This window comes from Neomonachus schauinslandi, chromosome 14 (assembly GCF_002201575.2).
Source record: "Neomonachus schauinslandi chromosome 14, ASM220157v2, whole genome shotgun sequence".
Taxonomy (NCBI): Eukaryota; Metazoa; Chordata; class Mammalia; order Carnivora; family Phocidae; genus Neomonachus; species Neomonachus schauinslandi.
In genome coordinates this window covers 84,128,681-84,150,041 of record NC_058416.1, presented here as the reverse complement: position 1 = coordinate 84,150,041, position 21,361 = coordinate 84,128,681, and the positions used below count along the sequence as shown (strand labels likewise).

General features: G+C 48.2%; 2 protein-coding genes across 3 annotated transcripts in view; one reads left to right on the top strand and one right to left on the bottom strand.

Annotated features, from left to right (window-relative positions):
• The window catches only part of TCTN1 (tectonic family member 1), a 29,296-nt gene extending 24,092 nt beyond the window's left edge, over positions 1-5,204 (top strand). For both annotated transcript variants that reach the window (XM_021698696.2, XM_021698693.2), the window contains 5 exons: positions 127-267; positions 1,475-1,637; positions 3,578-3,703; positions 4,122-4,266; positions 5,124-5,204. In XM_021698696.2, the coding sequence (XP_021554371.1) occupies positions 127-267; positions 1,475-1,637; positions 3,578-3,703; positions 4,122-4,265 (574 nt within the window). In that variant the 3' untranslated portion in view covers position 4,266; positions 5,124-5,204. The remainder of the gene's footprint in view (positions 1-126; positions 268-1,474; positions 1,638-3,577; positions 3,704-4,121; positions 4,267-5,123) is intronic.
• Positions 4,702-21,361, bottom strand: part of HVCN1 (hydrogen voltage gated channel 1) — a 33,883-nt gene continuing 17,223 nt past the window's right edge. Inside the window, exons 4-8 of the mRNA XM_021698697.2 lie at positions 14,236-14,514; positions 9,719-9,823; positions 7,995-8,226; positions 5,924-6,036; positions 4,702-5,579 (exon numbers count right to left, since the gene is read on the bottom strand). Of these exons, the coding sequence (XP_021554372.1) occupies positions 5,514-5,579; positions 5,924-6,036; positions 7,995-8,226; positions 9,719-9,823; positions 14,236-14,514 (795 nt within the window). The 3' untranslated portion in view covers positions 4,702-5,513. The remainder of the gene's footprint in view (positions 5,580-5,923; positions 6,037-7,994; positions 8,227-9,718; positions 9,824-14,235; positions 14,515-21,361) is intronic.

The following is a 21,361-nucleotide window of genomic DNA, read 5'->3' as shown; positions in this document are numbered from 1 at the left end:
AAGATCGCAGAGGCCCGGAGAAGGTTATTTGGGTTTCACTCCTGTCTCATGTCACACATTTGTCACCGTGTCCTGAGAATCGGACTGCCTTAGTACTGGGTGATTGTCCCTTAACTTTCTGTGAATATCTGGGATTATTCAGACCATGAACAGATTTGGACAACTTACTATTCTTCGTAGCACAGCCGAGCAAGACTGCTTAGCAGTCGAGGGGATCCGGACCCCAGTATTATTTGGTTATGATATGCAGTCTGGCTGTAAACTAAGGTAAGAGAGGAACTTGCTGCTTTTGGAACTTGTCTGTGTTGATCAGAAAACAAAGCATTCCTACTCTTCCCCGTTTCAATCAAACCTCTGCATCAGCCAGCGAGCGCCTGTGAAAGCCACAGTGTGACCTGTTAGCACCAGTGACAGTACTTCTGTTTTCTAATTTTAATTTTCACAACCATAAACCATTTGTCATGATTCAAAGGAAAACTGTTGCAATCATTTTTCTTATCAGACATGGCAGGGTAAAAATCCCAAGGCTTTTGTAGGTCTTAAGGTTGCACAGCACTTGAGTTTACAGTAAAAATACTTTGCTTGGAAGTCCTTCCTGTATTTCTGAATTTTAATATACGTAGTGCAACAAACCCAGTGAGAAGAAGCCTGAATGTGATCTGTTTTTTATCTTTTTAGCGTATACAGAGTGTAAGGTATCAAACAGCCCTGCATGGCTTATTATAAAGACACCAGCTCTTACCTTCATTTCCCCCACTCGGCAGGTGATCACTTGCACCTCCTGTAGCTGAGTTTTTGGAAATTTACTCCCAAATCTGTCAATAACCTATATGTAATACTATTTCCTCACACTTTGGTTTTATGAATTGTTGAGTTCCCACTATGGAAGGCACGGATTTGGCTCTTTCGCCTTTCTTCCCCTACCCCTGCCATCCAGTCACTTCCCATCCCTACTTGTCCCCAGGGTAATTACATCATTGTTTTGGTTAGACCAACAGATACTATTTATATTATTGGTTCTGATCCCTTTAGACCAGAATTTCTCAGAGAGTGTTCCTTGGATTACATTTCTGAAGAGTCAGTAGGGCTATGTCTGTGGTCCAATTAATATGTTTGAGGAACACCAAATTAAAGTTAAAAACACAATTCCTTACCGTAAGGACTTCTCAGAGCCCTTATATGCCAGTGTGCTGCGGGAGGGACATGGGCATGCAATATTTTCCAAACTTTTGGCCACAGAACTCTTCTTGTACAGAGCCTCTCAGTGGAACACAGTTTGGGAAACATTGTTTTGTTTCTCCCTGGCCAACCAGGATTTCTCAAGAGTTAGAGACACTTTGGCTTCTGTCAAATAATCCATTCGGAGAGAGAGAAAATAAAGCAACCGGAGAGGGCATGCCTGTTGTTGAGGTCTGGAGAACTGTTGGAATGAACAACAGCCCCATTCCATCGACCTCTTTTTCCTTCCCAAAAGACTGCCCAAAGCCATCACGTGCCAGCTCGCAGTGCAGAAAGTGAAAAGCCTCCTGAAGGGCCAAGGCTTCCCAGATTATGTGGCCCCTTTTGGAAATTCCCAGGCCCAGGATGTGCTGGACTGGGTACCGGTCCGCTTCATCTCCCAGGCATCCCACATGAAGGTAAGGGGGAAGCTGAAGGCCATGTGCCAGTGGTCTCTCCTCCTCCCACTGCTCCTCCGCCCTGTGGGGAGGTAGAGGCAGCTGGGGGAGCCACCTGTTGAGGAGGCAGATGGCTCTGGGTAGGAACCGGGCTTTGTTATCAGATGGGCCTGGGTCTTGAAAACTGATTTTGTGCTTTGTTAGCCCTCTTGCCTTTGAGAGTTTGAGCCTGTTTCCTCATCTGTGAAATAGGAAGTGAGAGCTATATAGTATCAGCCTCGTGGGGTTGTTGAGTTAAACGAGGTAACATTTGTGGGGCCTAGTGGTTGCTCCAAACATGGGGACTCACCACCATCCTGACTATTCCCACGATCATTGTTGGTGTGACATGAGGCATTATGATAGGACAGAGTGTGAGGACTGTGGCAGGAAGTGACACTCCTCCAGTCCACATCACTGCCCCAGCCATTGTTCCCTGGTCTATAAAGGCAGCCCGCATGTGAGAGCTTTCAATTCCAAAGTTCCCCAAAGAGTTTAATGGAAGTTGACATCCTACAAAGAGGTTCCTGATCACACGTGATTCCTCTGCCCACCTTTTTCTTTTGTCTCAGCCATCAGAATGTGGGCTGGTCCCCATCACTGGAGGCGTGCTCTCCATCTTATCCTTTAATTGCCCAGCTTTTGTGTCGCAGCTTCTCAGGCCTCTCATCTGCTTAGCATATTTATAGCAGGGGGACAATGGGGATGAGCACCCACTCTCCAGCTCTGATCCGGCCCTCCTCCGGAGTCCCCAGCAGAGACCCAGGATTACTCGGTCCCTGCTGTTCAGCTGCTCAGTCTTGGCTCAACGCTGCCGCCTCAGTGAACCAGGCACATTGCTTTTGGCTTCTCAGAGATAGGTTAAGACATTGTTACTACCCCCTCAGAAGGGAAGACAGGTTGGGAGGAGAGGCAGTGCAGACATTTGCATTTTCGGGGTCTGTGCTGTGCAGGGAGCTCAGAGGGCCCGGGGCGGGTTTTGTACCTACCTTGCGGGAAACTCCGGTGGCAGCAGACCAGCGCGCAGGTGCCAGGCCCAGCTTCCCTGGGCTGCGTGTTGCCTCTTCTCCAGCCTGCAGCCTTCCTAAGAGGCAGTTCCCAGCTAAGGAGTTCCACCAGTGCCTTTTTGGCAGGCACCAAATTTAGCAGGCTTGCTTGCTAGCTTTTCATGCCCTGAAGAGGCATATTTTAAAAAGCTTGTTATTGTGGGGAAATTTCAAACAGACACAGTAGAGTATTACAGTGGAATTCCTTCTACCTGTTGTGCTGCTTCAGCGGTCCTCGCATTTGCCAACAAACGCGAAGTAAAGGCAGGGAAAGGGTTGGGAAGGTCCCCTCGGCCACTCTTCCCTGGGGCAGAGGCCTCAGGCCCGCTCCCAGGTCTCCAGCTGCTCTCGGCTCACACACGGAGAGTTAGTATCTTACAGACTCGGCTGTATACCGCTGTGTAACAGCTTAATCGCCAAGTGATGAGATCAGAGAAAGCATTTACATTTCCTCTGGGTGCATTTTAACGTGATATGCAATTAGGTTTAATTTCTATGACTCCTGCCATCCCCCCCCCCCCCCCCCGCCCCATGCCAGCTTCTCCCCTCAAGAATCTCTGAGCTGGATGAAGTTGGAGCCCAAGGTTCCATGGTTTGGTGTTGGGATCGCCACAACTTCCAAGTAATGCTGGCCTCTAGAAACAGGAGAGGTTGGAAAAATGCTGCTTTCGGTGTTAAAATATTTCTGGAGCATCGAGTACTTTAAAATACGTGCTCTCAGCTGTTTTTATCTGAACTTCTAGAGTCTCTTCACTGTCTTGTTCAGAACATTTTGTATTATGTGAAACATTTTATAATTAAAACTCTGAACTGCAGATTAAGTTTGACATGAGGTTGTGTAATGTTCAGATTGATTAATGGCATTTTGTTGTGCAGGATTCTTGCCAGCTCCCGATGGCTTTGGTGATAGAAGTGAAGTGGACTAAATACGGGTCCTTACTGAATCCACAGGCTAAAATAGTAAACGTGACTGCAAGTCTCCTCTCATCCTCCTTTCCTGAGGTAGGTCTAACTTGGGTTTCAAGGTGTAGGTTAAGACATAAGTCCAGACAAAACTCAAGTGTGATAGTGAAATTTATTTTGTGAAAAAATTATTGAAATTTAATCTGAATTCTTAAAACAGTTCAGCATTAGCGAAAACCCACTGACAACAGTTGAATTGACACTAGCATTCTTGTTTAGATTTGATCTTTAAAATTCTTTGAAAATGGAGTTGTGGCTGACGTTGGTGGGTTAGGACAACCTAGGTAAAAACTCTCTCACCCAAGTGAGTGGCTGAGGCCGCCTCCACATGCCTACGAGATGCACTGACCGCGGTCACGTGAGGAAGGTTCCAGAATGCGGCCTGTCCCAGCTTTGTTATCCCGAGCACAGGAGCGCACACTGGAAGGCAGGGCTTGCAACACTCTTTTTATTACAGACCAACTCAGGAAATGAGAGGACGGTTCTCCTTTCCACTGCGGTTGCTTTTGTGGATGCATCTGCCCCTGCGGAGGCAGGCTTCAGAGCTCGGCCAACCATCAATGCCAGGCTGCCGTTTAATTTCTTCTTTCCGTTTGTTTGACGTAAGTTGTTAATCACCTCTAGAATTGAGTGCTCTGGGGCCTGGGCTCCCTTGGACACATCCTGGTATTCTACCTCTGACCCGTGGGGTTACCCTCAGACCACACACTTCCCCTCTTCACTCACTCCCCTCCTTTTGGAAATTTTATTCCCCTTGGTTTGACCTTAGAATGGGGCACCATCTGGTCTTGGTGATTTCCAGTACTGTCAGCCATGTAGGTCATGTGCAGAAACCAAATTGCACCTTTGGGAAGATTGTAAAGGGGACAGACCCAGAAGTAGCTCAGGTGTTGAGGGTTTATCCAGTTTATGCATCCTCTTCTTCAATGTGAGTTCTTTTTAAAATACTCATTGTAGTTCAGGTTTTCTTTCCTCTTCAGGCCCCATGGAAATGAATACAAAAATAGCAAAGTATTGTATGTGAAATCATGCGTGCGAGTAGAGTACTCGGCCTCATGAGGGGATCTTCCCCCAGTGTCATCTTCATTACATGGAGTCTTGGGTCTAATTGCTGTTTCTGTGGCAGGCACTGGAGCTTTCCATCTCGTGGTTTGTATGGGATGCTACAGAGTGGTTCCAAGCAGTTGATGCTGGAAAGAATAGAGTAGGAGGGCCCGAGGGGAGGAGTTTCTCTTATACGTTAATTGTACAGTAATTGAGAAAAACATTGTCAGGTGGCAGAACAAGGTAGAGCCAGTTAGAAGCTGGAGGCTGCAGAGGAGGGGGCTGGGTACCTGAGAACAACCTCTCTGGGGGAATCTGCTCGAAGAGGAGCTGTTGAGACCAGCTTAAGAAGATAAGACTTTTCTAGAATGGGCTAGTAGCTAAGGTAGCTTCCTTTTTTTCTTTTGTCTTTCAGAATGCTCATATGAAATGATGCACTGGTTCCTCATACATGCGAAATGTGAAAAGTACATTTGAGGAGATTAAATTTTATATACAAGTTGTCCAGCTTTGTCCTTCATTTTAAACAAGAGTCAATTGTTTAACATGAGAAAATATAGTTTGTGATACATTGTGAAAGGGGGTGAGAATGGGATGGGAAGCTCTTGGTCATGCCAAGAAAGAGCGAGCTTTCCCACAGACTTTCCTCCTCAGCCCCCCAGAATCTGAGCTGGGTGGGGGCGAGGCAAAGGCATCAAACCAAACCTCTCCCCGAAACGGCCCCAAGAGGGGCAGCTGTCTTTCTCGTCAGCGGCACAAGCCCGAGAGGCAAGGGTCTTCTCTTCGGGATGGAGCAGGCACGTGTCTAGTTGACCTCAGCAAGAAGTCCATGCTGTCTCAATAGCTTGTTCAGCCTTTCAATTTCTCGTTCCTGTCATTACAAAAGCAGACAGATAACTCAGTTTACCTTCTGCGCCTCACCAGGGATGTGGGAATCATTCAGTGGGCCCCAAGGGCACAAAGCTGAATGAACGCTATACTCCCCATGGAGTCTGCCAGCAGAGCCCGCTACGGTCAGCGGGGGTCTAGTGGGTGCTGGAGTGACAAGAGGTCCTCAGTGGAGGGGTACCTGGAACAGCTCTGGGGAAGGAGGTGATGCTAATCTGCAAGAACAAGGAAGACTGAGCCAAGGGCAGCAGCCGAGCAAGGGCCTTGTAGGGAGAAGCACCGTACTGAAGGCAAACAGATGGCATTTGCCCAAAAGTGTCTTCTTACCTTCTCAGAGCAGCTGAATTCAAGGTGTTGGATCTTGGCGGCCAACTGTATATTCATCTGTTTTAGCCTCAGCAGTTGCCGTTCTGAACGTGTCTTAACTGAGATAATTATTCCTGTAAAATAATTGAAGGTCTCAGTGATACAGGTTTCTAATTGAACCACTTGAAAAAAACCTCTGTCTTCCTTCTAAGTGTATACAGTTGGGAAGAATGGTGGCAGACAAAACAGTCCATTGCTTAAAGGCATCAGAACCAGGAAGGTCAGATTTTTAATTTCTGAGCTGCTCATTAACCAGTTGTGAAATATTTCCCTTCAGCTCGCGTGGGCTAAGAAATCCTTTATAGTCACTTTAACAGATGAGTGTTAAGCTCCTTCATACAGAGCTTGTTCACGACAGAGGCTTAGCACTTAGCAGCACGTCCATAAAAGCCACGGAAGTGCAAGGCTGGAAATGCTCAAGCTTAGCCTTGGGATTGTCACTTTCCTAGTTTTCTGCCTCCACAGCTATGGCCAGTTCAGCTGTCGGGCGATCAACTAAGTCTTGGCCGACAGAGGGGTCGTCAGCCTTATCTGATGGCTCCCCAGAGCCGACACCACGGTGCGGACGTGGCCGCACAAGACTATGCCGCAACTGGGGATGCTCTGCGCCGTCCGAGTGACCACGTCTGGACTCAGTGGTCGCGAAGCCCAGGAGCACCAGCCCCTTGTGACCCGCATTCTTGGTTGTCTGAGTCCAGTTGAAGCTTCTGTTGCTTTTTCAGACCTCTCATGTCCTGCCACGAAATTTGATAGCAGTGCAACAATGGGCATTAGGCAGGCTATATGGCCTGCTACCATTCAGACAAAGAAAATGCACAAATCTCAGATGTTTGGTTTTATCTGCAAAGCAGATCTCACCATGGTGTGATAACGAGAGTAAAGGGTAGTAACTGCATTCATGAGTTGTTCATGGACATGGTTTATCTACCTCCGTGGTACATAATCTTTGCACAGAGTATTTTTCTGTTTGATGAATAATCAGTTAGCATAAGCATATTCAGTAGTAAGTGAAAAGCTTCCTTTATTTCTTTTGACAGAGCCCAAATGAATACTCTTAATGGGCTTTCATCAGAAGATCTAAACTGGCTCCTCAAGCCAGGGGAAGCCCACGGTGCCCACAGGCAGAGCCCCTCACACAGCCCTGCCAGCAGGGGAGACTGGGATAGGACTCACTGTGCTGCCAAGCGAAGGAGCTCTGTGTCAGAGGACAGGCCCGCCTCACTCATTCTCCTGGCAGTGCGAGAGTCTGTCGTGCTGGGCCCTCGTCTAGGGATTCCCAAACCTGACTGAACACCCAAATCACCTGGTAGTGCTTCAAAAATAGACACCCTGTGAGGGTCTACGCCAGACTTCCAGAAGCACTGGAGGTGATTCTGATGCGGTGGGTTCACAGACGCATTTGAGCACCTCTGACTAGAGTTCACTGAGAGCTGAGCAGTTAACAGCAGAAACGTGGCTTCTCAGAAACAGAGCCTCCCTGCACCACTAGGGTGTGTGTGAGGAATGGGATCTTTACCTGAAGTATAGTAGAGCATTATTTCCCCAAGTGTGTTCTCTAGAGCCAAAGTCTACAACATGTTAACAGGTGTTATTTCCCCAGAAGTGTCCACTTGGTCAATTTGGGGAACTCAAGAGTTCTCAGGCTTCCTCATGCCAACAAGTGGTGCCCCTCCCAGGGGGATGGGGTTTGGTAGAACATTCTTCAGGAAACACCAAATTAAAAACAAAGGTGCTCTGGGAACCAAGCTGGAGGGGCTTAATCAAAGATTCATCTGACCCTTTCTGTAAATACCTTATAATAATAATCATGAAAACAAGGCCTAATGGAGAAAGGTGGTTCCTCTTAGAGCATGTGTAACTTGGTGTCAGTTTGCAGCCACAGAGGCGGTGGTGGGACGCCGAATCAGACCACTTCATTTTTCTCTAGAAAACACTAGCCAGGAGGAGGAGGAGGAGCCATGACGCCTGGGTCCCCTCCCGGGCTCTGCCCAGCCGGCTGTCCCTCTGCAGCCTGGGGGTACGGGGGACATACCATTGATGATCCGGGCCACCCGCCACAGCCGGAGCAGAATCAGCAGGCCGAGAGCCTCAAACTGGTGCTTCTGGAACAGGAGGACGAAGTCGAGGATGAAGGAAACCACCACCACAATGGCATCCAGGATTTCAAACTTGTGGTGAAAGAACTCCATGCGGAAGACAAATAATTTAAAAAAGATCTCCATCATAAAAAAGGTCAGGATGGCAAAGCTCATGTAGTGGAACACCTGGAGAAAACAGAGGGGGCACAGTGAGAACAGATCCAGGGCTGGCCACAGGCTGGGGCAGGGCATGCCCACGAGCTGGCCTGGAGAGCCACCTGCCTGGGCACAGAGAGTGAATACATTCATCTGACCCATCCCAGACTCCAGCGGCACTGTTCTCCGCCTGGGGCCACGACTGGGACACCACAGACGGGCTCTGCTCCACCCTGGGAAGGGCAGTGGGACAACGGCAGGTTGAAAACCTCCCCCGTGCACTTTGGCCCCATAATTCCAATGCCAGGATTTCATCCCACAGCTATGCTCACACCAACACAAAGGCATGGGACATCCTACGAGATGACTGGCTGGACTTGGGGGGAAAAAAAGATGGAAGGACTCTTCTAGATTAAAAGAGCCTGAGGAGATATAACCAAGTATTGTATCAGAAGTCTAGATTCTAGTTTGAAAAAAAGAAAAAAGCATTATAACAGATACTCTTGGGACAAATGAGGAAATTTGAGTATAAACTGGTTATTATGGAATTATTGATAATTTTTAGGTGTGATAATGTGATTACGGTTCGGTAGGAGAAAGACCTTATCCTTAGGCATATTGAAGTATTTGTGTCCTGATGTCTAACTTACTTTCAAATAGTCAGAAATACATGGGTGTGTTTTTGGATATATAGAGAGATAAAGCAAATGTAGTGAAAAGTATATTTGCCATTTTCATAATAAAAAGCTGAAGGGAAAAAAAAAGTTGAGGAAAAAGGCACAAGACAGGGGCACCTGGGTGGCTCAGTCGGTTAAGCATCTGCCTTCGGCTCAGGTCGTGATCCCGGAATCCTGGGATCACACCCGGAGTTGGGCTCCCTACTCAGTGGGGAGCCTGCTTCTCCTTCTGCCTCTGCCCCTCCCCCTGCTTGTGCACATGCTCTCTCTCTCTAATAAAAAAAAATCTTAAAAGAAAAAGACAGTACAGCAGGTATGTCACTGATGGTGTTAAAAGCAGAGGGAGAGGAAAAATATTCATCCATCTGTGGAAGGACTCGGGCTGGCCACAGAAGAAAAACTAGCAGCTGCCTTGGGAAGCCTGGACAAATGTCTGGGATGGGCTCAGGCAGCAGCTGTGAATTGAAGAATAAACAGTGGGCAGACCTCCAGCACAGGGACCACGTCAGAATGTTGACAGGCCGAGAAATAGCCTGTCTGCCGCTGAAAATGGGACAGTGTCACTGTCTTGGTTAGATCCTCCCTCTAGAAGCAGTGACACACCTCAGCTCAGTGGTCTAGCACCACTCGAGCTTCAAGCCATCAAGTGAAATGAGGTTTCCTGCTTATAGCAAATGCTTGTCTATAATTTGGAAAGAAGACGTTTTCCCTGCTCTTTGGTTAAAAGGACCCAGTCGACTTAGTCTGTTAAGGACTTGCTACTCCCAGGAGGGTGCTATCTGCCCCTCTCTGCCCACCTCAGGAAAGGTGCAGGGAATGGTATTCAAGGGCTGCCAGCACCCTACCTTGGCGGCATAGTCATTCTTGTCAAGCTCGATGATCTTCAGGTCCAGAATGAGCTCGGCGAGCACCAGGAGGGCATCCAGAATGACCAGGCAAATGATGATAACCTGCAGACCAAGGGAAGGAGTGAGAAACCGTGAGACCTAAAACATAACCCTCCTTCCATCTTTAAGGGGCAGAAGCATCTAGGGGAAACCACTGGGTGAAGATGCCAAGGATGGGAGGCCGCTGCCCACGGCCGCGCACCTTCCAGGCCTGTCGGCCCCCTGGGCAGTGCCTGTCCTCCTAGAGCTGTTCTGCCTGGCTCACTGAGTGACAGTCACCACCGGTCTTTCGTATTCATTCACTGTCTCTCAGCATCTCTCAAGCCAAACTGCTAATTCCTAGATGGCAAAAAAAAAAAAAAAAAAACTTTTTTTAAGTTTTAATTTTCCTATTTCTGGAGATTTTCTTGCCAGGGTACACCCAGAACAGATGCTCAATAGATAATTAAAAAGATCCGCCTCAGAGATCTGAGTCATGGAAGTCCCTCCAGGGACTGCCTGCCTTGAGGCAGTTGGATTAAGTGATATCCACCGTGCAGACGGCACAGCTTCTGTCTGGAACCGTCAGTCCCGGCCCCGGCTCGCGCGGGCTCGTCGGGGTGCAGGGCGGATGGAGTCCGAGCTTTCCTGGGGACCGAGGAGAGGTGTGAGAAAGACCATCTCGGGGGCTCTGCGACCTGCCGGTGGCGGAGGCCGGTGGGGACCAGGGTGCCAGGCGTGTGTGCTCTCACCGATGGTGGGGAGCCCACGGGGACAGAGGTGGTGGAGACGCTGCTGGGGGCTCTCATGGCAGGGTGGGGGTGATGGTGTTCGGTGGTGGAAACGGCAGCAATGCGAGGAACCCCAACGGCCACCCTGTGACCCCTCTCTTCCCTTGGGAATTCTGGCCCCCCATTGCCTCCCTGGGGCCCTGCTTCCTACGTCAGACGCGCTCAGGTAGATTCTGCAAGTTAATCTGCCGTTTTCCGGCGGCGCCTGCACTCTCAGGTTGAAACCGACCAGGCCGCGGTAAAAATGGACTAGGAAACCTTCCGACCATTTCAGCCCGTAGCTAGTCACTTCAGTAACTCAAGCGTTTGAGGACGTGCTTTACTGTGAAAATTGCATGGCAAAGTAATGACGTTTTCACACATATCCAAATTCAGCAGCTCGATAAAGATTCAAGCCTCCGGCGGGTGGTTTTTCCTTTTTCTTTCTTTCTTCATCCTTGGTTTTATTTTAGAGCTAACGGGATGTGAGAGCTCATCTGGTCTAAAACCAAGGCACAGAGACATTAAAAACAGAGTGAATATTCAGCCAGAAAAAGGAAACAGCCCTGACACGCGCCACAGCAGGAATGCCCGGAGAAGCCAGGACGCTGAGAAAAGCAGCCGGACACAGAGCCCGCGCGGCGTCGGATCCCCTTCTGTGAAGAGGCCAGAGCAGGCAGATCCGTACACACAGAGAGCTCATCAGCGGTTCTCAGGGCCTGGGGGCCCATTGTTCGCTGGGTACCGGATCTCCTTTTGGGCTGATGGGAGCATTCTGGAACGAGACAGTGGTGGTGGCTGAACAGCATGTGAAAGTGCCACATAAACACCACTGAATTATTCACTTTACAATGACCAACTTTATGTGAATTCCTCCTCAATTAAGAAGAGCAAGACAGACCGACCCCAGGTCACAAAACTACAATGCTTGCGTCCCAGTCCTGGCCTCTGTCAACTAATCCCCAGAACCTGAATTTGCCGCTTCACAAGGCAGTGCTATTTCTGAGAGGAGTCACGTCACAAAGAGAAACGCCGAGAATTCAGGGAAGCTGGTTGACTCCACGTCCCGATGGGGCAAAGAGGGCCGGGCCCAGCCGGAGAATGCAGTGGTGGGGGGCGCCGGCTACGGGGCTGCCAGCCCTGTGCCAGCTCCCGAATTAGCCTCGACCCTGGGCACATCTCTCAAGACCCATGAGCCTCCGGTGTTAACGCTAAGCTTCAACATCCTCTTGGAGAAAATGGGGTTGACCACATTTTCCACCCTAGATTGACAGCGGGAGCATGACATGAGGTAACACGTGAAGGGTACTTATTCCAGGACTCCGCCATAGTGAGCAGGTAATGAAGTGAAGCTCCTTGACCTTCATGACTATCCTCCCCTGGCTCAGCCACCCTGTCCACCCATAGATTCCACAGAGGCCCAACACACTCTGTATTCTCTCCCTTGCTTGTACCATCCTGTGTGAGAAGTGATGGCAATTAACTATGTATCAGGTCACCTAGGCTGCTTCAAACCATGGGAACAGGTAGAGAGAATGCATCCGAGAAAGGGATTCCAGAATCCTCTTGCACGCTGATTCTACTGGCTGAGATCAAACCCCTGAACTGGTATCCCCGCTCCATGGTGGTCCCCCTGAGCCCCTCTACAAATCTAGTCCTGTCACTGCCTCCCACGCATACATGTAGATTTTCCGTGGCCGCCCACTGCCCACAGATGACCTTCTAGTACCTCCTCTCTTGCCAAGGTCTCCCTCTACTTGCTACACGTAAGCCATATGGACCCTTCTCAATTCTAGGAATGCGGCAGATCCTTTCCTATCTTGGGCCCTTTGCAAACACAGTCTCTCTGCCTGGAAACTTCCTCCCTTCCACATTTACAGAGCTCACCCCTGCCCAACCTTCAGGTGTCAGATGAAATGTCGCCTCCTCCACCACACGTCCTCTGACACCCAATCCTAGGTCAGGTGTCTCCCTACTGCCAGGATCTCTCAGAGCCCCCTTCTGTCTCCCTACAGAGGGCTTCTCTTCACTTGCAACCAGCATCAGTCTGGGTGATGATGGTTCCTGGAGTGCCTGACTCTCCACAGACCATCGGTCCTCCGAGAGTAAGGACAGGGGTGTACCTGCCGTGCTTGCTGCTCTGTCCCCCGCACACAGAAGTAACTGCTCAAGAAATCATTGTCCAGTGAATGACTAAGCATCTCTGCTTATGTTTCAGTGGTCAAGCTGCTTCTCCAGGAGGACTGTCCTTAGAGGTCCTGGCTCAGCGGGCAGCCCTGTGGCCCAGTCAGGAGATGAAGGACCTCCCAGAGCAGGAGGCCCAGGGTTCCCCTTGCAGCTGGAAGGAAACTGGCTCCTTCCTTCTGCTTCTGAAATTGAGGGTTTGGGATTTCAACCCCACGTTTCCTTTCCTGTCACAGCCACAGAGGAACACACGGAGCTGCGAGGCCTGCTGGGGATGTTTGGCCTGTTTCGTTTCTCTAAGCTACATGAAAGCAAGAAAAAGACCAAAATAATTTTTTTTTTTTCTATTTTACCCTGGAACAAAGTCCGTGGTGGGAGAGGCAAGGGCTGTTCCTGCTTCCAGAAGGGAAGTCAGCTCTAGGGAGGCACTGGTTTATTTCGGCTTAGGAGGACACCTGCTACAGGGTCCCTGGAATGGCTCCACGGGACCTGGGCTGACAAGGGCCTGCATGCTTCCCCAGTGTCCTGGGCCTCCTGCATTCTCCGGGGGCCCTCAGAACAGGTTTCCAGACACCCAGGGCTGGGGGCTGAGATAGGGCCCCGCCACACTCAACCTGCATTTTTGTCCTTCAAAGTCGGAAGATGCCGACAAAGAACCCTTCGCTGTTCTTTGAAGTCTGCGTGTCCCCCTCGTGTTCTCCCGTAAGCGCACCCGGAGGTCAGCTGTGGACTACACCAGGCAGATTGCTCCACAAAATAGGAGACTGAAGCCCCCAGGGTGATACTTCTGGGAGGCACAGGACCCTCTTGGCCTTGTTCAGCTCAGGGCAGGCACTCAATGTTTGCCGAATGAATGCAGGAACGTTTTCTCTGCCTCCAGTGTTTACCCTTTGTTTACTTTTTGTGTAGGTATAGTAAAATCTGCAAAACATAAAATCTACCATAACAAAACTGGAACCATTTTGAAGCTGGCGTATAGTTCAGGGGCATCAAGCACCTTCACAAGGTGGTGCAAGCATCACCGCTCTGAATAGTTCTGGAACGTCTTGATGACCCCACATGGAAACCTGTACCCATTAAGCAGCCCCTTGCCATTCTGCCCTCCCTCCAACTTGGAAGCACCAGTCTGCTGTCTGTCTCTCTGGATTTGCCTCTGCTGGACATGTCGCATCAACGGACTCAGACAACATGCGGTCTTTTGTGTCTGGCTTCTCTCACTGAGCGTCACCTTGTCAGCGTTCATCCACTCATAGCAGGGGCCACTGCTTCATTCCTCTTCCCGGCCGAGTGTGGACAGCCTACGTTTTGTTCAGTCACTCATCAGGTGACAGACTTGCACTGACTTTGGACAGTGACTTACTTTATCCCCGGTGGCACGGGATCTGCCCAGCGCTGTACGGGGCGCCTGCCACAGGGTTAGTACTCAGGTGACAGACGTCGAACGAACGGGGTGGTGGCAGAGCTAGGCCCCCACCCCGGCCTCGTGACTCTTGGCTGACGGCTCTGCCCCACCCCGGGCATCTTGGGCCTCTGCCCACCTACCTGAAACCTGTGGGAGCTGAAGAGCTTCCTCAGTGTGGCCCTGAAGTCGAGGGGGGGCCGGGGCACGGGGCTGGGGGCCGCCGTTGGGTCGGGGGCTCTGCCCTCCTCGCTGGATGCAGGTGCTGGTGACGTCTGCTCCTCCTCCTCATCGTCTTCCTCGTTCTCCCATTTCTTGTAGTTGATGTTCCAGGCATGGTAATCGTCCCCAACGACAGTGAAGTGCTTCAAGAACTTGCTCATCCTCTTGGCTGGAGCCACTTTGGCCCTGCGGGAGCTGGCCTGCAGAAGGGGGAGAGAGAGCCAGCGCTCAGCCAGGGAGGCCCTCAGAGCCCGTCCAGACCACTCGGACCGCACGCTGCTCTGGCGGGGAGCAGGGCCCAGGCTGGGCCAGGCCGTGGGGGCGAAAACAGCCCTGGCCCTCAGAGCACCATGCAAGCAGGGACCGTGAGGTCACGGTGGTTTCTTGTGCTTCTATTTTTGGAATCCAGGGTCTCAGTGCTGGTGAGGCAACAGGAAACCCCAGAACCCATCAGGCCTGTCACTATGGTCTGGTTGGCAATAACCAATGAAATCGGTACCACAGCCCAGTCACAAAATACCCACCACGTGTAAATACCGGAAGAGCGGCCCCATGGTTCAGAGACATCATAACCTGAAAAACCGGAGGTGAGAGTTGGCGGGGCAGGGGTGTGGAAAGCCAAAAGTAAAAGTACCCAGAGTTTCACAGAAAGGTGAGGGCCGCCCCCTTCATGCCACAGATCGGTTCTTGAAATGTGAGTGGCAAATAGATTTTCCTAAGTGCAGCCAGTGCTATTTTAAGTACACGATGGACAGTTGTTTAAAGACAAGTGACTTCAAAAAGCAAATAATCCTCCTTTTGCCCAACTGACCCTACCAGATATCAAATTTCCTATAAAGTTCAATAATGAAAACTTCAGGGTATGGGTCCAAGAATGGGCAATATGATCAGTGGAACAGGAAAAAAGAGCCCAATCAGACCCAGACCCCAGTAGCGAAGTGGATGTGATGGTGGTGGCCGTACAGATCAATGGGAAAAGGCTGGAGAGGTCAGGACACCTGGCCTTCATGATAGGAAACAAACAAACAAAAAACATAAAAGATCCCTACCTCATACCCTACAGAGAATAAATTTCAGATGCATTAACTGTAACATATATAAACTAAAAAAAACAAAACTTTAAAAGTCTTAGAACAGAAGATAAGCAAGTATCTTCATGACCTTCAAGTAGGGAAAGGTTGCTTAAATAAGACACAAAACAAATGGATAGACTTGATTCATCAAAACTAAAAGCTTTTATATTTCTCTCTCTCTCTCTCTCTCTCTCTCACACACACACACACACACACACACACCCCACACAACCCTAGAAAGACACACCACAGACTGGGTGTGACACACATATTTGCAATGTACTTAAAAGACATTGTTTAGGGCGCCTGGGTGGCTCAGTTGGTTAAGCAACTGCCTTCGGCTCAGGTCATGATCCTGGAGTCCCGGGATCGAGTCCCGCATCGGGCTCCCTGCTCGGCAGGGAGTCTGCTTCTCCCTCTGCCCCTCCCCCCTCTCACGTGCTCTCTCTCATTCTCTCTCTCTCAAAAAAAAAATCTTAAAAAAAAAAAAAGACATTGTTTAGTGTCCAGAATATACAAAGAAATCATACAAACTAAAAAAAAAAAAAAGACAACTCCCTTGAAAACTGGGCAATGGATATTAACAGGTGGGTCGCCTAAAAGGAAACCCAAATGGCAGAGACACAACCTCACTAGGACTCAGGAAAATGTGAATGGCAAGAATTCTAAAGTCTGCAATAGCAAATGTTGGCAAAGATGTGAAGCAGTGGGGGCTCTTGAACACTGAACATAGGAATTGACGATGGCACCATCATTTTGGGAAACAATCTGGCACTGTTTTGTCAAGTTGAAGCTGTGCATATCTTTCTTAATAATCTAGTGATTCCATCCCTAGAAAGGCTCCAAAGAGAAACACCGCTACATGTGCTCAAATCAGTAGCTTGTTCAGGAATGATCACTGCAAATGTTCACCTAAATGATGGGAGATAGAGGAAGGAGCCTTCTCTCTTCATGTGATGGAATGCTAGACAGCAGTTAAAATGAACTGCATTACTATATGTCACTGATGACCTCCACAGGTACCCACTTGGCAGCACTGAACACACAGTAGGTCACTGCTGCCTTCACTGGCTTCTGGGATTCCATACTCTCCTGGTTGGTTTTTGATGGTTACTTCTTACCAGTCTCTTGCTGGATTCCATAAGAGGAAGACCCTTGATGGTTACTTCTTACCAGTCTCTTGCTGGATTCCATAAGAGGAAGACCCTACATTTAAGTATTGACATGCCCAGGGCTCAGGTGTCTCTTCTCCATACTCAGTTCCTAGGGGTTCTCACTCAGCAGCATAGCTTTAAAAGCCATCTGTACATGGATTATACAGAAACATTATCTCCAATCCCAATCTCAACTAAGGACATCCCACCCATAGTTACCTCAAAGTTATCTTATACCTAGTAGCATGTTCAAAGCAGAATTATTCATTTGCCGCCCCAAATGTCCCCATCTCAGTTTAGGGCATTTCATTTGTCTAGTTCCTTAGGCCAATAACTTTGGCATCATTCTTTAAATGTCTTTCTCCTCATTCAATACTGACCTAGCAGTAAATTTCGTTGGCCCTGCCTGTAAACTACTTTCCAAGTAAGACCACTTCTCCCCATCATTTCCTGCTATCTCTTGCCTGGATTACTACAGCAGCCTCCCTACCTCCTCCCAATATCCATTCTTCATCCAGCCGAAAGAACTTCGAAAGAACTTTCTCAAATATAAATGAGATCACGTCATGCCCTTCCTTAAAACTTTCACATGTTGGGCGCCTGGGTGGCTCAGTCGTTAAGCGTCTGCCTTCGGCTCAGGTCATGGTCCCAGGGTCCTGGGATCGAGTCCCACATCGGGCTCCCTGCTCCGTGGAGAGCCTGCATCTCCCTCTCCTGCTCCCCCTGCTTGTGTTCCCTCTCTGTGTCCCTCTCTGTCAAATAAATAAAATCTTTAAAACAAAACAAAACAAAACAAAAAAAACAAAAAAACTTTCACATGTTATTTTTTTTTTCAGCATCCTCATGCCTTCTTCCTGGAAATGGCTTCCCCCAGACATCTGCATGGTTCACACCTTCACTTGGGTCAGGCTTCTGCTCAAATATCACCTCCGCTGAGACCTGGTCTGGTCGCCCTTCCCCAGTCACACTGCATCCACTTACTCTGCTTCATTTTTCTTTTCTTTTAAGATTTTAAAGTAATCTCTAGACCCAGTATGGGGCTTGAACTCACAACCCTGAGATCAAGAGTCTCATGCTCTACTGACTGAGTCAGTCAAGTGCCCCTCATTCTTCTTTATTGCACTTATTGGTGACATTATATATGAATTGTTTATCTGTTTATTATCTGCCTACATCCCCGCCCCCAGACTCTAAGCTCCATGAGAGTGGAACTTTTTCCATCCTGTGCAAATTGCCTACCCAGTGTCTTGTACTTAATACACACTCAAAAACACCCAAATATCTAAGTGACTAAATGAATACATAAATGTGGATAGGTCTTTACAAATACGTTGGGAGCACCTGATGGGTCATGAGATCGAGCCCCACATTGGGCTTTGCACTCAGTGGGGAGTCTACTTAAAGATTCTATCCCTCTGCCCCTCCCTGTGCACATGCACACACGTTCTCTCTCAAATAAATAAATAAATCTTTTAGAAAAATTAAATATGTTGAGTTTAGGGGCACCTGGGTGGCTCAGTTGGTTAAGTGTCCGACTCTTGATCTTGGCTCAGGTCATGATCTTAGGGTTGTGAGATTGAGCCCCACCTCGGTGTCTGTGCTGGGCATAGAGCCTGCTTAATATTCTCTCTCTCCCTCTCCCCTCCCCCCACCCTCTCTCTCTCTCTCAAAAAAATATATATGTTGAGTTTAAAAGGAAGATATAGAAGAATATGAATATAATACCACTTAAGTAAAAATTTAAAAATACATGCAAAAATATTACTACATGCTGTTTTGGGAATGTGTAAAATGGAAGTGTAAACATACAAAAGAAGGGGATTTCTGCTTCTGGTCATGACAGAGTAACTGGTAGCAGATTAGGCCTCTTGCCATAAAACAAAACAAAAAACTATAGAACTGGATAAAGTGCATGAAATTTACAGTGGTCCCTGAGAGAAGAGAAACAGACGAGGTGAGCCCCCACACTCACCCTGGCTTTCTGCCTAGAGGTGCTTTCTGGACTATGGTAACAAGGCTATTGAGCCTCTCTCCCTCCAGAATTTGCATGGCAAAGTACCTGAGAAAAGGAAGCTCTGCAGAGAAGGAACTCCAAAAATCCAACTTTGGCTGAATTCTAAACAGCCGGAGATGACACAAGGCTGGGTTAGGAGATGTGTGAGTTCCAAACATCCAGAGTAGAGATGTCTTGTTGAACACCCTGAGCATTCAGTCGAAATTCCAGAAAGGTCATGCCTTATTAGTAGGCATAATCTAGCCCTATAGTAAGAACTACCTTAGACCTGGGGCGCCTGGGTGGCTCAGTCGTTAAGCGTCTGCCTTTGGATCAGGTCATGATCCCAGGGTCCTGGGATCGAGCCCCCATCGGGCTCCCTGCTCAGCGGGAAGCCTGCTTCTCCCTCTCCCACTTCCCCTGCTTGTGTTCCCTCTCTCACTGTGTCTCTCTCTGTCAAATAAATAAATAAAATCTTTAAAAAAAAAAAAAAAACTACCTTAGACCTGTCCCAAATACACTTGGGAGGGGGGTGGGGGGATGGGTTAGCCTGGTGATGGGTATTAAGGAGGGCATGTACTGAATGGAGCACTGGGAGTTATATACAAACAATGAATCATGGAACACTACATCAAAAACTAATGATGTAATGTATGGTGATTAACATAACATAATAAAATAAAAAAAGAAATGTTAAAAAAAAAAGAAGAAGCAACCTTGAAAAGATCAAGCAGATCCCCAGGTAAATTGACTGCCTGTTGGAACAAAACTCAAATTCTACTAGGGAGGACAACAAAATACACTCAACAGTGTAGCATTTATAAAAGTATAGCATACAATAAAAAATAACTAGACAGATAAAGCAGAAAAACTTGGCCCATAACCAGTAGAAACACTAGCTTACCAAAATGGACAGAGATAATAGAATTGGCCAACAAAGACTTGTAAATAGCTTTTATAAATATGTTCAAGGATTTCAAAGAAAATATGAGCTTAATGAGAGAACAAATAGAGAATCTTAATAGAGAAATGGAAACTGTAAAAAAAAAAAAAAAAAAAATCCAAATGGGCTCAACGCTGATTAGATACTGCAGTACAAAAGATCAGTGAACTTAAAGACAGAGCACTCATCAAGTGGAAACATGGTGAGAAAAAAGGCAGGGGAAAAAACCCAGAGCCTTAGGGACAATATCAAGTGGTCTAATGTACATGTACCTAGGATACCTAACGATGAGAGAGAGATTGGGGCAGAAAAATTTAGAGAAATAATGGGCTTAAAAACTTTTACAATTTAATGGAAAAATATAAACATGTAGATCCAAGAAGCTCAATGAACACCAGGGAGGACAAACATAAAAACGAATGGACTCAGAAAGAGAGACACCAAATTCATGATGGTGGTTGCCCTTAGGGAGGAGTAAGGGCTAAAAACAGAAGGAGTCAAAAAGCACTTGAATGCTATCTGAAAAACATCTTTTTAAATCACACAAAGATTTGAGGAAAATAGGACAAAATGTTAATAGCTGTCAATTTAGGATGATTATATAAGTACTTGGTAATATTTGCATTCTTTTTTTTTTTAAGATTTTATTTATTAGAGAGCACGAGGAGGGGGGCAGAGGGAGAGAGAGGAGAGGGAGAAGCAGACCCCCCATTGAGCAGAGAACCCGACATGGGGCTCGATCCCAGGACCCTGAGATCATGACCTGAGCCAAAATCAAGAGTCAGGCACTTAACTGACTGAGCCACCCAGGTGCCCCAGTATTTGTATTCTTTTATATTTTTACACTTTTCAAAGTAAAATAAAATGATCTCTCTCCAACAATACACCTTTGATGCATACTCAGATCTTTTTCATAATAGGTTTCACAAGCTCAGGAAAGGTTATAGAGTCCAAAGAGATTACCTGGTCTGTTCTCCCTACTATTTCGGAGATGGGAGCACTTAGGAGATGGGCAGCCAGGGCTTGCTCAATGTCTCAGTGCACTTGGAAGTAGAGAACTCAAACTCTTTTGCCCTCAGTCCACTGTCCTTTCATCTATGAAGCCTTGTACATGTCCAACCTCCCAATTTGGACAAAGTATACCACCTCTCTCAGAAGCCTCCCTGAACCCCAACATTTTGATAAGTGCCCTGGGAAAGTCCCCACTCCAAAGACTGCAGGGTGAGGTTGGAGGTGATGAGTGTGGAGAGGGTGGTGCTCCAAATGCTCCGTCCAAGAATCCCATAGTTTGGATTCCAGATGGCCTCCTCTACCGCGTCTTCCATATGGTTCGAGTGCCTTAGGAGCTCCCGATTTGAGACTTCCTCAGATACTAAGAGGTCCAAGGAGAGCTTATGACCACTGCATAACCTCCTGAGAGTGAACCTTCTGGTTCTGTCCGCATCCATGATCCTGGAGCCTGTCTGGCTTTCCTCTCCCCACAGAAGCTATTCATTTCTTCCTCTTCTACCACCCCAGTACAAGCCTTCATCCTATCACTCCAAAGACTGCAACGGCCTCGGGGGGCCTGGGTGGCTCAGTCGGTTAAGCATCTGCCTTCAGCTCAGGTCATGATCCCAGGGTCCTGGGATCGAGCCCCGCATCGGGCTCCCTGCTCCGCGGGAAGCCTGCTTCTCCCTCTCCCACTCCCCCTGCTTGTGCGCTCTCCCCTTGGCCCCCGTCAAATAAATAAATACAATCTTTATTTAAAAAAAAGACTGCAACAGCCTCCTTGTGGATTTCTCTCCCTGGACCCGGTTCTTACATGCATTCTCTAACCAGTAGCCCAAGCAGGCCTAACAAGCCCTCATGCCTGATCTTAGCACCTGATCATACCACTGCCCC